Below are 14,844 nucleotides of genomic sequence, written 5' to 3'. Positions count from 1 at the left end.
TTTACAAGGTAAAGACTGTGCAACACTAAAGGGAGAACATGACCTGTAACTTAAATCCCTTATAAGAAAGCCCTGTGCAATCGTGGGGAGAAAAAACTCCCTTTTAACAGGAAGAACCAGGCGCAGGGAGTCACCACTGAGGTCAGCACTTGTTATAGACTTATCTCTAGTGCTGCAGCAAGCACTTCCAAAAACAAGTCCAGAGTAGTTATGTGCTAAGTAGAGCCAGCTCCAATCTCCAAGAAAAAAAAAGGGGGGGGCCATGACGTCTATGAAAAAATTTAATCATGTAGGCATCATTGAATTAAGTCGAAACCAACACTTTAACAGGCTGCTCTGTAGCATTCTGGAGTGGTAGATTGCACTCAGACAAAGAGACACAGTCAGTAAAGTTTGTAAAAACATCCCTGTGTCATGGCCCTAGGGTTTTGTGTTGTTTTGGAGTGCCTGATTCCTAGTTAAACTGTTTGTAGCTCCGTTTCTCTTTTATTGTTCTTCTAGTGTTTGGAGTTTTGATTTTCTGCCTTTTGATTTTTTTATTTTATTTCTGTTTTAGTTTCTTTATTATTCTAATATTGAGCTTTGTTTCTTGTGATGTTATTGAGTCTGATTCTCTTTATTGTTATCTGACCAGTTAACCTTTGTGGTTTTATGTTTGGATTGCTGTTAAATTTTATTGTTGTTCAATGTTACTTTAGGGGTTTGCATTTGTGTCTGTGTGTGAGTGAGTGTTTTTTTGGTCTTTATTAATAGACTCCTCTGTTTCTTTGTTTTCCTTTCCCTCCATTATGTCAGTTCCTGTCTTTTCTCCCCCCTGAATTAGTTAATTCACGTTTACCGCTTGATTTCTCATTTTTCAGCATCTCCATGTCGCTTATTTTACATTTTCAGTTTTTTTGATAGTCACTTTTCTCTCTTGCTTTAGTTTTTGGTTCGGTTTGCACCTTTAGCTCCTTCGCTAACCTGTCTCTAATCTCTAGTCAGCCCTCTGCCTGTCTATCCCATACTTGTCCCAATTCAGGGGATGCATCCTTCGATAACTGTGAAGGCTGGAAGTCACATTGTGAAATTAGCTGGTCTAGCCTATAGGACACACTGCTCAGGTTACCAAGCTCAGGAAATGAAGGCAGTCTTGATTTTATCTCATCTTTTACAAAGATCTTTCATTGCCATGTGATGTATTTGATGCTAAGAGACCACTGGCTTGTAAAAACAAGACCCTTAGGCTGCGTCTTCTTAGCCAACACTAATGTAAACAACTGTCATCTGGTTTCATCTCACTTTGGTAATGAAATGTAAATAGTACAGTATGGCCAATAGTTCTCTGCAGTATTGCAAATTTTGGTATTGAGCCAATACCAATGTAAATATTGTACGCCTGTTTATAAAAGACTTTGGATCGCCTTCTGTAATTTAAACATAAAATAGGTGTGACAGTTAGCACAAAAAAGAATTAAAACAAATCAAGGTTCATTTATTTTCATTTCCATATCGCTTTATATTTTACCTATATATATACTTATATATGGGTAAAAGAAATTCACAATCTGTGATCAATTGATGATCCTGATTAGACTGAGGAATAAATATTCCTTTATTAAGTGACAAAATCCTGCCATGACATAACTGTCTTAAGTGAGATGAAAAAGATATCAGAGCCTTAAACAGGGTCATTTTTGCTTGCACCTAACAGCAGAGAGGTGATACAAGCATGCCTATAAAATATGATGTAATGGAGTCCTGATGGGGTGTTTACTGTGAAGTTCGATTAATGGTTTAGTGAGGCTAAACTTAAAGTAAAAAGATTCAGATATGAGGCTCTTCTCACCTGGGTTTTGGTTTAAAATCAGTTGGAAGCTCCACATTTTTACTCATTCTGTTATCTGCAACGTGCATTAAGTGTGAAAGAGATCCCGTGCCTGGGGAATACGTTTTTTAGTATGCCTTGACACAACAGTTGGTGTAATTAGGCACTATAAAAATAATTTAATTAATATATCAATCAATCAATAAATTAATTAATTTGGTGCTATATAAATAAAACTATATAACTAAAAATGAATTGGCTTGTGCAGTTTGTTGAGTTATACCGTAGTCACACCACCAAATGAATCCCAGCTGTAATGTTATAACAGTGCCTCACTATCACTGAAATTTGCATGCATTCACACAAACATCTTATGAGAACCCATCGATTTGTTAGAAGATGTAATTACAGTAATCGGTGTACATTTATAACAATACCCTTAGAACCTTAAAGCTCAAAAAACGACTGACTATACCTTTAAAGTGTTAAAGAAATAAGACAAGAGAAAATCACCACATCAACCCCACATCAATTTCACCTAAAGACCAAATCTTAAATTCTGCAGTACTAAAACTGTTGCACTGTGGCTGCAGGTGTAATGAAGGAAATCAGAATCTCAAACTTATTTCTTTCATCCTAAAATGTGATTTGAATTGATTCTTTCACCATGACGTCAACAAATACAAAATGACCCTTAAAAGAAAGATTGAGGAAATCGAAGGAGTGTTGTGTTTGAGCAGCAGGGAAATCCCCTCTTCAATACCTGGCCAAAATTCTACAACAAAAGCCAGGAGGGGAGCATCTGCAACATACAGCTTTAGATTGGTGACAATTCATGAAGGATGGGAAACTATAAGTTCAATACAATATCTGCTCAATATTAATGGTAATAATGTTCATACAAAGAAGGAACACTGTGGTAATGTGTGAGCCGGTAAACCACAGCGCAGGAAAATGTTAATACATTTGGGCTTTCTATAGGTGGAGGTAAATAATTCATTAAACAGATGAACAAATCAGAGATTCTGAATATATTAACTGATAAGTGGTGCTGGTAGAGCTGCTATATGAAGAACCTTCAACCTGAGATTGTACTGTTTCTGAATATCAGCAAGGTGTCAGTTGCTGTGTCGCTTCCTGAAGATCATCATAACTGCCCGTGTATTATACTGCTCACACTTGACACATGATATTTTCTTGTGATCCTCTACAGACCTCAAACGATTTCAATTAAAAAAGAAAAACATTCAAAATCAAACTGCACTTCCTCTGCCTTATGCATTATAATAGCTGGATGTTTCAGGATATATAGTGGAATATTTGAACTCTGGGATTTAGTGTTTTATAGGCTGATTACATAATTAACCATCATTATAAAAAAAAGATTTGTTAAGAGAACACAAAATAAACTTCATACTTGAAATGTCTTTTACTCTTTTTCTAGTGACTTTGTGATGTAGTCTCCTGCACTTTTAATGAAGGAATGGATGACGTAGAGCTGTTCCAGTCACTAGATGTGTTTTAAAAGTTTCACATGAAATGGATGATGGAGTTTAATCTATAGGTAAATGTTTCTCCCTGCACATCCATGGGAGCAAATCCCCCTATGGTATTTATTCTCTGTCTCCTGTAATCTCATTTCTAATTAAGCGCAAAGAGATGTAATGTGCACTGTGCACACGACTTATTTCCCTCCTCTCTACAGTGTTTGCACTCGATGTACTGTAAACAAAGCTACTAATTATCCTGCCTGTGAGGTTCCCGATTTTAATGATTTATTATTGTCTTTTGAGGCAGTAGGTATAATATTGTGTCTAAAAGAAACATAATTATCTGTCATAAAACAATGGCAAAAAGAGCTCAAATCATTTTTGCTTTTATTCTCCTTAATCGTTTCTTTCACAGAAACCGGCACACAAACCTTGTGTTTACAACCTTCATTTTGTGCTTTATGAGCCATTTCACTAGCTGGGCCCACGTCCTCATTTTAGGTTTGACAGCGTTTTAGTAAGTAAAGGTGAATGCTTGGACATGAATTGAGCTGTGGTTTGGGGAAGGCCTCAGAGGGGACTGGTGACGGCTCCCGGGCCGGGCAGATCCCCATGTACTAAATAGAAATAAAGAAGTTAAAGAATTGAGAATAAGGAGGGAGGGAGGGTGGGGCACGTAAACTAGAATGATCAGCTTGCAGTACTGCGGGAACCTGACAACCGGAAGGAGCGTGTGGTCCCGCTCCTGAAATTCCAATACATAATCTCCAATTAAGGTGGACCTGCTGTCCTGTTCCATAACCCAAGTGTGCCTGAGCATCAGGGCCCAAACTCCAGCAATTACAGCAAGTTGTCCAGGTCCTGACACAGCAAAGCAGCCCCAGACCATCACACTAGAACCACCATGTTTGACTTTTGGCATGATGTTCTTTTTTGGAATGTTGTGTAAGTTTTATGCCAGATGTTAAGGGATGTAACACTCCCAAATAATTCTCATGTCAGTGCACGTTATATTTTTCCAAAAGTCCTGGGTATCATCAAGATGTTTTTTTTTTTTTTTGGCGAATGTGATACGAGCCTTTGTGTTCCTTTTAGTCAGCAGCGGTTTTCTCCTTGAACTCTCCCATAGATGCCATTTTTGCCCAGTCTCTTTCTTATTGTTGGATCGGGAACTTTAACCGAGGTAAGTGTGGCCTGTAGTTTTTTTTTAGGTTGGGGTCTTTTGTGATCTCCTGTATGAATTGTCATTTTACTCTTGGAGTAATTTTAGTAGGCTCGCTACTCCTGAGAAGTTTTCTCCATTTGTGGATAATGGCTGTCACTGTGCTTCACTTGAGTCCCAAAACAGTTCTCTGGGCAAACTTGTCTTGTTAATGCCAGAGGTCAGGAGAGAATGACCGGACTCCTTTGAGCAGAAATAGAGGCAACGCTAATTCAAATAACCATTTCTTACAACCAAGTTATACATAAGAGCATCTCTGACCACACAGCAACAGAAGATAACACCAGTTGCCACTCCTATTCAATAAGAGCAGAAAACTAAGCCTACAATTCACACAGAGTTACTAAAACTGAACGGCAAGAGATTGGAAAATCTTTGCTTGAGTCTGATGAGTCTCCATTTCTACTGTGACATTCAATTGATAGGGTCATAATTTGGTGCAAACAACAAGAAAGAATGGATCCATTCTGCCTCGTATCAATAGCTGACACTGTAGTGATGGATTAATGGGGTTGGGGACATTTTCTTGACACACTTCTGGCCTGGTAGTGTCAACTGAGCATTGTTTAAATGCCACAGCCTACCTGACTATTGCTCCTGACCATTTCCATCCCTTCATGGCTCCAGTGTATCACAGTGCAGGATAGCGCACCCAGTCACAAGCTCAAATCATCTGGTTTCTTAAATGTGACAATGAGTGCTCTGTGCTCAAATGGCCTCCACAGTCACCAGATCACAGAGCACCTTTGGCATGTGGCAGAATCTGCATCATGGATGTGCAGCTGACAAACCAACTGTGTGATGTTATTATGTTAAAGTGGGCTAAAATCTCAGAGGAGAATCAAGGTTTTTAGTTTCTTGGTGAATCTATGCCACAAAGAATTAAAGCTGTTCTGAAGGCAAAAGCGGGTCCAATCAAGTACTAGCAATTTACACAATCAAGTGGCCAGTGAGTATAAATATGTAAATCTAAAATTACATCTGAAGAAATGTTTGTTGATATGTTTATTTATGCACCACAGTACTCTGACGACTCACGGAGACACACAGGGGACGCCTTAACAATCCTGGCATAACATCATAAGGTTAAGGGCTAATCCTAGTTATTTAATTGTGTTAATCAGTGCCGGTTTCTAATGCCCTTAATAAGCTAGCAGAGTTAAGAAACTGCAGCTAGACGTCAGTAATACTAATAGAGAACAATTATGCTATGATGCCTTAATGTTTTTAAGTTAATATTGTATAATCAACTTTGTCATGATTTAATGAGGACTAGAAGAAGCCTTTGCATGCCACAGATGCTGCAGAGAATTGAAACGGGACAAACAAAATGCAAATATCTGTCACAAGAGTACTACCTAAAGTTGCTTGTGCACATAAAGAAAGTACGTTCTTGAAGTTGTTTAGCAGAAAGTCCCACTTTACCAAATGAAAGTTTGGAACTTGCTGCCACATCTTAGTTCCTGTATGGACTTTTTCTCTGTTTAGAGGCCTCACTCGATCATGTGTGAAAAGACTTGTAATTGACTTTGTGATTGCTAGATGATTTAAATCCTGCAAACAGAGCTCGCAGACTCACTCTGAAAGCACCTAAATTATAATTTGATGAAGGGCTATTATGGATTTATTGCTTAGAGACAACACATTCATTTAATATCCTATATGTCCTTTTCTTGTGTACTTTGCTATTACTTGATGTTTTATAACAAATCTGATTTGAGATCACAGATTGGCCTTTTTGACCATTTAGTAGTCGCTTTATTGGAAACAGTTGTTGTAAAACTACAGATGGAAGTAACTCTGAGTATATTTAACATGATATGTTAAGATAATAATGAGTTTAAGACTGTGACTAATAATATGTCTTATGTCAGCACCTATCCTTAGAAGCAGGATAGACTGAGGGACCCCATCAATGTGAGGTGAGATCATGCCGGCCAGTGCTAGCTGTAGAGCATTAACACCAGTAGGTCATGACATGACATTTAATGGTGGGGATGAAGCAAGCATGCATACACATTTTTTTCCCACCAAGCGAAGGCTCCTTGCCACCAATCAGCAGTGACACTTAGAGGGAATTAAGCCTCTGTGTCACACATGACTGTTTCTCATCTAAGTCGCATTTAAATCAGTTGGAGTCAGTGCACTGTGTCTGTGTTAGTTCAAGCTCACACCAAATATCACTTTTATTGAGACACAAGTTGACTTTACTGCAGTCATAAAGTTCTTTATTTATGTTCAGTAACAGCTAAAATCAAAGTGTTTGTATTTTGGTGAGTGGCAAAATCTCCTGGAGATGTATTTATAAAAAGTAGTCTCTATGCACCTCTGCATTTTTCCAAGTAACTCATGGGTTTACCCATTCTCTTTAATGTGGTACCAGCGTAGAGCTCATTGAAGTTGAGCCAGATGTCTGATGCATGTCAACTCTTAGCATAATTCATATTTTTTTGAATTATTTGGTACAGTTATTCAGCATGCTTTTCAGAATTAAAGTAGGATTGTAAAAGAAATGTTCTTAAATGAAATTGATCATCAAGTTAAACTGCATTGTTACACAACCAGTAAATTATGTAATGTGTGAAAACACCCAATGACACAACATCTCTCTAAAAGAAGTAGCCAAAGAACCGTAATACACCTCATTCTGTTACAGATAATACTGACAATGAAGGTAATTGCTTGTATAATAAAAAGTACAATAGGCACTCAAAAGACCTAGTCATCAGGAACTGATAATTCCTTCGTGAGTAAGACATCCTAACAATTTAACAAAAGTATAAACGTGGTAACGGACTTCTTTTCTTTCTGAATAACATCCTGCTTGTTTTGGGATTTTTCAACAATGGCAAGCATTGTGACCTCCAAACCGGTGTTCCACCAAGTGGCAAATAAGCAGTGGCCTCGACATGATTAGAAATCACTAAAAAGACATTCACATTAAGTCTGTGTGAAAGTTGAAGCAAAAGCTTCCTCGTGACCTGTGACCTGCTTTTGTTCTTGGCTCATTTGATGTCATCCACCTAATACGCTTAAACTAACAAAGGCGTCTGACACACACACAGAAAGAGGTTTTAGGATTTTTTGTTCTAATCTAACAGTGAGATCCAAAAGAATAAAATAGTTAACTATACACGATTAGAAAGTAAGAATGATTTAGAAGTAACAAAAAACTGAGGCGTTATGACACCAAAGTTTGAGACTCCGGTGGATTTAACAAAAAGCAGAGAATAACACTGAGCACCTGATCGGAGTTGAAACGGGCTGTGCCATGTCCCACCCTGCCGGTCAGGGAACCAAACAATTCTGAGAAGAAGTAAGTCTGTCCTGCCACTGCAGTCTGTATTATGATAAGCTGCTTGAACACCATTGTCTCACATCACTTTCAAGTGGGGAAAAAGAAACAACGCTGTCTGATCTAATTTAAGGTTTTATAACTTTCATGTTGTTGGCAGAGACATGCTTTGAGCAAATTGGAAGTTTTTCTTATGTTATATAAACGCTTAAGTCAGGAGAAGGGAAAGACTGAGATGGAAAGCCTGAGGTGGTCATTATGCAACAATATGAGATTTGCATCTTGCTCTGTGCTATTTTTGTTAATTTCACCTCAACAAAATTTGAATAGCCATTATTACATTTTTACTGTAGCAACAACAAGACACGGGAGGGAGATTACTGTAAAAAAAATAATCATTTAAAAAATCACTACCCTGAGAATGCTTGATTTGAGCGTCTTTATCCTTGGATGACTTTTACTGCTCAACAACAACAAAAAATCAGGAGTGTTTAGTGTTTATAGACAATATTGTTAAGATGAATAATTGCTATTAGGTGGCTGATTTTACATGTTTTGTGAGGAAAAGAAAGAAGAAAGCACTGCAAAGATTGGAAAATTGTTTTGTGGTTACAAGGTGTTGTTCTGTGCTTTGAGATGATGAAACTCCTCAACAAGTGAAATCCAAGAGACGAAAAGTTTCAAACTAATACAGACAGAGATTATGGCCATGAACAGATCAACGGTGAAACTGCAGGGACAGCATATTCAGTAGAAGACAGAGATGATTCATTCATTCCCTCTGACAATCGGTTGTGCTCTTTTATTAAGAAAGAAAGGTCAAAATTTATTAAATACAGTATTCGTCATGCACACATGGAGTACGGTGTATAAGTCTTGAGCCCCAGTTCCTTTTCTTACATTTTGCTTCCAAGGACCCAGAGTTGTAGTATTCTTAAAGCTCTTGAGCATTAATCCTCCAGGCTTCCTGAAGGTCTTTCAAAGTTTTTCTTTGGACATTGTTGCTTTGTTTTACTCATTTTCAGTCCAGTCCTTGTACCTGACCATTTTCAGAGGAATGTTTTTCTCTTTTGTTCATTAAGCCACTTAACACTGACCCGTGAATCATTCAAGTATAAAAAAGGAACCTAATGCAAAACATGAACCCGTGTTGTGTTTCTATTACATAGCTTAGCAAAGAGCTAATTTTGAATCTAGAAGGCAATGGCAAAAACACATAATTTGTTCTTCTTTCGTTAGCTGAAGGTATACAAAGCTAAGTTTTGCTTTTTTTTTTTTTGCATTAACAAGGTGATTCCCAAAGGGCAGTTAGCTGAAAATGTATTCATGTGTCTGCCTGGTGCGCTGTGTGTCATTAAGAAAACTGGACAAGTGGCAGGCCTAAAACTCAAAGGCTTGACACAGAACCTGAAAAGTTTCATTGAAGTTTCATCAGAAATGCTGAGATGAGGTTACACAAGAACAGGAACCAGGTTTTCTGGAGTAATAAATCCAAATTTGAAACTTTTGGTTCAAATTATTGTCAGAATACGCAGATGAGATCAGGAGAGAGAAAGGCTAGCTATAAAACACGGTGGAAGCTCTGTCATGGTTGCAACTGCATTTCAGTCAGTAGTGCTGGGGATCTTGTCAAAATTATGAACGCATAAAAGTACCATCAGATTTGGATCCACCATAAAATAACATCTGGAAAGTGTCTGATTTACCAAGGCTTTGTTTTTAAGCATGCCAAGGACCCCAAACACACTGCCAGTGCAATAAAAGCACACCTGGAGAGAAAAGCACTCAGTGGAACACTATCAGTCATGGATTGGTCTCCCAAGAACCCGGACCTTAATATTATTGAATCAGTGTGTGATCATCTCGACAGAGAATGGAATAAAAGGCAGGCAACATCCAAAGAAGAGCTTTGAATGGCCTTTTGTCTCATATACTCTGTTTCCATATTTAAAAAATGAAAGGGTACGTGCTGTACTGCACATCATTCTTGCAGGAAGAGGCTTGCTGGATTATTGGACTGCTCTAATTTAGTTATTTAGTTATTTCTGGTCTCCACACACAGACATGTCTGAAAGCGTACACAGAGAGAGCATGTGACTCCACAGCAGACACACTTACACACTCACTACATCTACAAAGAGGACATGGCAGTTTGTGTGTACCCTCAGACTGGTGCAGGGAGAGGTGCGAGGCTGTCTGGCTGCACAATCACTGCCTCCGTTCTCCTGTGTGTGTCCTTCCTCAGTTCTCTCCTCCATCCTCCACAAATGTATTTCTTCTTAGCAGAGGTCTCCCACGTATTGCAATTTCTTGGCACTGAGGCATGCAACCCTGCAAATGGATAATTCAAGCATGTGACCCACTTCTCATCCTCAGCACACAAAAAAACAGAAACATGTCTTTGGCGGCTGGCAGAGAGGAAACTAACTCATAATCCTAGAAACATAACAAAACATTAAAGAAAAACAGGTTTCTGAATTTTGTTTTAGTAAGCTTAAAACTGAAATACCAAATAAAAGGTGATGACTTCTGGATTCTCAGAAGAAACAAATACTTTTTTTCTTCAGTTAGTTATATTAAACCACAATATGTTTTTATCTTTAAACGAAACATTCAAACATATCAAACTACACACCCTGCTGTATTATATGGGTAGTAACAGACCACAAGACAGAATACAATGAAGCATAAACTCAGCTATGAGGCATGTTAAGACTGTAATCTTATGTCTAAGAACTTCAGTGCACTGAAATGATATCATATCAGAGGTAATTTGATTTCCTAGAAGATAAACAGTTGCTTCTGGGGGCCAAAAATGCATGCTGTCGGTGTGGGAAGGTTTTCTATAAACTTGGAGAAAATGCGTCAGAAATAAGCTGAAAGAACAATGATGACTAATGATAGATGATGATAACCGCCACGTGCCCGCCACTAAACTGCTGATCTAGGTTTACTCCGGCTTGCCTCTACTGTCAGTAACCTGCCCATCAAGTGGCCACACTGTGGCCTGAGGAAAGTAAGTATTTGCCTTAATTTATCCACTGAGACTTTAAAGTACTTATACTAGATGATAGATGATATTAGAGCTTGACCAATGTTGGATTTATAAAACTGATGCTGATATTTGGTTTAAAAAATCCAATATTCTCTGTATTTACTCACTTACATGTTGCCTAACTGCATTCGCATCTGCTGAAGGTATGTATTTAAACAGGGAAATTGCAGAGTTCTGTAGAGGACACACTATGCTGTGTCAACACAAGTAACATGGTTGAAGGGCGTTTGCCTCATCCATTCTTCACTTTAAAAAATTTCATTTCTAAACACCAATACAAATAGCCAATACTGGTGAATAAAGTGGTCAGGCTCTAACTGTTATTTATTTAAGTAGTTAGTTGTTATTTTGTATTTAATGCCACATAATCCAAAAGTTCAGAACTTAAAAGAAAAAAATAAAACGTCCCTGAGATCTCCTTTTAGATACATCAGAGCAGAGTCAACATGCTGCTGTTGAATACTTCACAGTACAATCCACACACTTAACCTCATCATTTTTAGCAAGCATGTAAAATACACACAGTACATGTACCGTTATCGCCAGTCTTGTTAGGGATTTTCCATAACAAACCTATCCAGGCACTGCTGGAGTGCCAGGTCATTGCGTGTAGTGTCGCGCAGAATAGAACTACTGATATGAGCATCATCTGTGTGAGTAAAACCAAAAAACAGAATCGGTTTCCCATAATATACTCATGCTTGTGCTAACCATTCGGGTGTTTTATAGCTCTATGCAAAGATTTTTATGTCCCAGTTTTTACAATAAATCTAAAGACAGAGCCCTCTTTGTCTAAATCTGTTTATTTCTTTTTATTTGTCTCATTTGTCTCACTGGCTGATGACAAATCAACACTTTGTGAAAACAGCTGATTCACTGTAAAAGCCCCACAGTGGTGGTGTTTTTTTTCTTAATAAGTCTATAACTTTTGACGGCAGCATTTTATAATGTTGTTCATTCTTGTACATTTTTATATGAAGCTGTGAGTGTAAATCAGGAATGAAAGGTGTTTTTAGATTCTGGTGAATCAAAAAAAAGTTTTTTAAAAAGCTGTCGTCTGCAGGCAATGCCTTGCATGGCAAACTAGAATACTATGGTTGTTCTTCGTGAGTATACTGAAAACAAAAAGGCAATTCTAAAGGTGGAGAAATAAAATAACGGATGCTGTGTTTATCCTTTCCTTTTAAATCTCTTTCACTGGTCCCTCTCTGACCCTTTTCTCTGCCTGTGTATGAATTCTTTATCTCGAGCTCCTCGCATTTGTCTTGCTTATTTCACGTTTTGCCTTCTCCTCCCTCCTCAGTCCATTTCAGCAGTCATGTGAAACAGTGAATGTAATTGCTCCAGGGAAGCGAGCTGACGATCGCTTTGCAGAAAATAACACAAACTCATTGCTCTTAGCATTTATGTCAGTGACACTGCTGTTATTACTATTACATGTAACACATTTACATTTCTCTCTGATTGGCTCTTTTATTTAGAACAGACTAAAATGAGCTGGCTTATTGCAACAGGTCTGACCTACTTTCAAGGAATTTGACCAACAGTAGATGACTGAGTTCATAAAACAGCGTCCCAAAAAAGATATACGTTAGTCAGCTACTCAGCTAAATAGCATTTAATCTGGCTTTATTGTGCCATATTTCATTAAATTACCTAAACAGAATCACTGCTGAAGGAGGATGACTTCAGCTTCTGAATCTCTGGGTTAATAGGCTGGCTTGTAAGTCAGCATTGAAAGAAATGTTCAAATCACATACAAATATAATTCTGATACAAACAAACTGAGCTTCTAGTGAGCTTCCACTATCCACTAGACCACTAAGAGGACTTTTGCACTTCGCATACCTGTATCATTCCCGAATATACACATGTCTACACAAACGTTTCTTTCTTTTTAAATAAAACAATATACCATGTACCATATACACCCGACACAAGCTGTGACTGACTGAATGTGCTGCCCTCTCGCTCATCAAGCCTCATTCTTTATCTGTTCCTTATTAGCATGATAGACATATGTGTCCTCATCTTGTATTCTGCATGCAAAATCTCAGCGCAGAGCAGAAATCTAAACAGAAACGAACGACTCCTTCCAGTAATCAAAGGTGCAGCTTGAAGGCAGGCAACATCGTGGGAAATTAACAATAACAAATCTGATCATGCCTTTATGATGTCCATGTCACCAGCTGGATGAGAATTGCAGTAAAGTGCATAGATGAATCACCACACTTACGGCATTTTTCTGCCTATGTAAAAATAACACTTTGTACAGGTTAAACCGTGTACAGCTTAAGATTTCAGGTAATGAAAATATTAAATGTCTGGATTATTTGGATTTAGATGTTGTGGTTGGTGTTAGGAAAAGTTTGGAAATGATGGTTAAGTTTGGATTATATCTCCATCATATTTGCTATAGTTTGAACACAAATTAAAGCACCCACCAGTTACCCTGCACATCTGTTTCAACAATATCCTTATAACTGCTTAGGCAGTAAATCAGGAGGATCTACTCAAATTGAAAGCTTCTAGTACCTACAGGAGGGCTTAATGTCCCCAAGCGCTATTCCTGCAATTTACGAACGTCCTTTTTGAGACATTAGTTAAGGTGGCATTTTAAAGCATTTCATAACGCAAGCAGGTCAAACTTCATCAAAGGAACATCTTTTAGTGCATGAAACACCTCTAGCAAGTTAAAACTCAGGATCCTGCTGTATGGCTCCTTTGTCAGGATGCCATGCAGGTACTGCAGGTGCTTTGTGACACACACACACACACACACATACACAATTCCCTGCACGTCTTATAGGTCACTACTGTTAACTAGTCCCGATCACTACAGGTTACATAAACTTCAATTTCTTTGATGAAACTCTAGGTTGATGTGTTTTAAAATGAATTGCTGGCATTTAGCGTGAGAATTTAATCGAATGCAGACATGTTAAAAGTCTGACTTGACTTAGCCCACAACAGCTTACAAAACAACAGCAACTGTTAAAAACCCCCAACTCACCTCAGTGTCCTGTGGAGCAGTGGTCGAGTTCCGACCGCGAGCTGCAGCCTGCAAAGTGAACAGCCTATCGGAAGCACTGGTAGACTCCCTTCAACCTGCTCCTGTCAAACTTCTCATGTGGACTGGTGATGAGCAGAAGCGCCGATTCTTACGGTGAATGCGCCGACACGAAGCCCACCTTCAGAGTTCATTTCCACCCACGGCAACTCTCGGGCACAGTGTTCCAAGTTACACAGGCGTTTTAGTCCCGTGACACAAGTCTTCACTGCGTGTGTGTTAGTGAGATGCAGGGCGTAAGATGCGCTCAGAGGTCGCCCTACAACGGGTTTCCCCCCTTCCTCTTTTTCTTCGTCTTCGACTGACTGCAGACAGAGAGGCGTTGGTACGATAAGTCTACTCGGTGTCTTTCATAATATACTGCTCTCTCTCCTTCGCTTTCTCCTTTCTTTCATTCTGTCTCCTTTCCCCCTCTCTCCTCAGACAGTCTGTCCCCTCCTCCCTAATTTCTGCACAGTTCGGCGGAGCTTTATTGGAATCATGTAACCTACAGTGTCGTGCGTTTGTCAACAAGCTGTGAGCTGGTCATTCACGGGGTTCGTGTGAGAACATCACGCTTCTTCAATTTAAATATATGTCTTTCAAAGAATATTTGTCCTGAGATTTGATTTGGTTTACAAAATTTGATAGTTGAGCCTCCGCTGTGTACATCCCCGCTCTTGGTCTCTGTGTAAGCCTTTTATAATGAACTGTATGTTTGTGTGCGCTCCTTTCATTAAAGTGACAGTATGTTTTTGCCGATTTGATCCTGTTTCTCTGCAGCTGTGCACAAAGAACAAATGTACCCATTGTCACGCCAGTGCAGATTCATAAAAGTCCCGTTTGGTTCTTCTCAACTGCTGAAATCTCGACTCTGTTCAAATTTAGAACAGGCCTGTGAAGGCATATATATATATATATATATA

General features: G+C 38.7%; 1 protein-coding gene across 1 annotated transcript in view; it reads right to left on the bottom strand.

Moving 5' to 3' along the window:
• The window catches only part of LOC102305630 (solute carrier organic anion transporter family member 1C1), a 37,894-nt gene extending 23,524 nt beyond the window's left edge, over positions 1-14,370 (bottom strand). Inside the window, exons 1-2 of the mRNA XM_005915930.3 lie at positions 13,883-14,370; positions 9,977-10,145 (exon numbers count right to left, since the gene is read on the bottom strand). Coding sequence (XP_005915992.1) covers positions 9,977-10,072 — 96 coding nt within the window. The 5' untranslated portion in view covers positions 10,073-10,145; positions 13,883-14,370. The remainder of the gene's footprint in view (positions 1-9,976; positions 10,146-13,882) is intronic.
• Between the last annotated feature and the right edge of the window lie 474 nt (positions 14,371-14,844).

Source organism: Haplochromis burtoni, unplaced genomic scaffold (genome assembly GCF_018398535.1).
Source record: "Haplochromis burtoni strain Fernald_Lab_line unplaced genomic scaffold, NCSU_Asbu1 Contig_15, whole genome shotgun sequence".
NCBI classification, from domain to species: domain Eukaryota; kingdom Metazoa; phylum Chordata; class Actinopteri; order Cichliformes; family Cichlidae; genus Haplochromis; species Haplochromis burtoni.
This window is presented reverse-complemented; position numbering and strand designations above follow the sequence as displayed.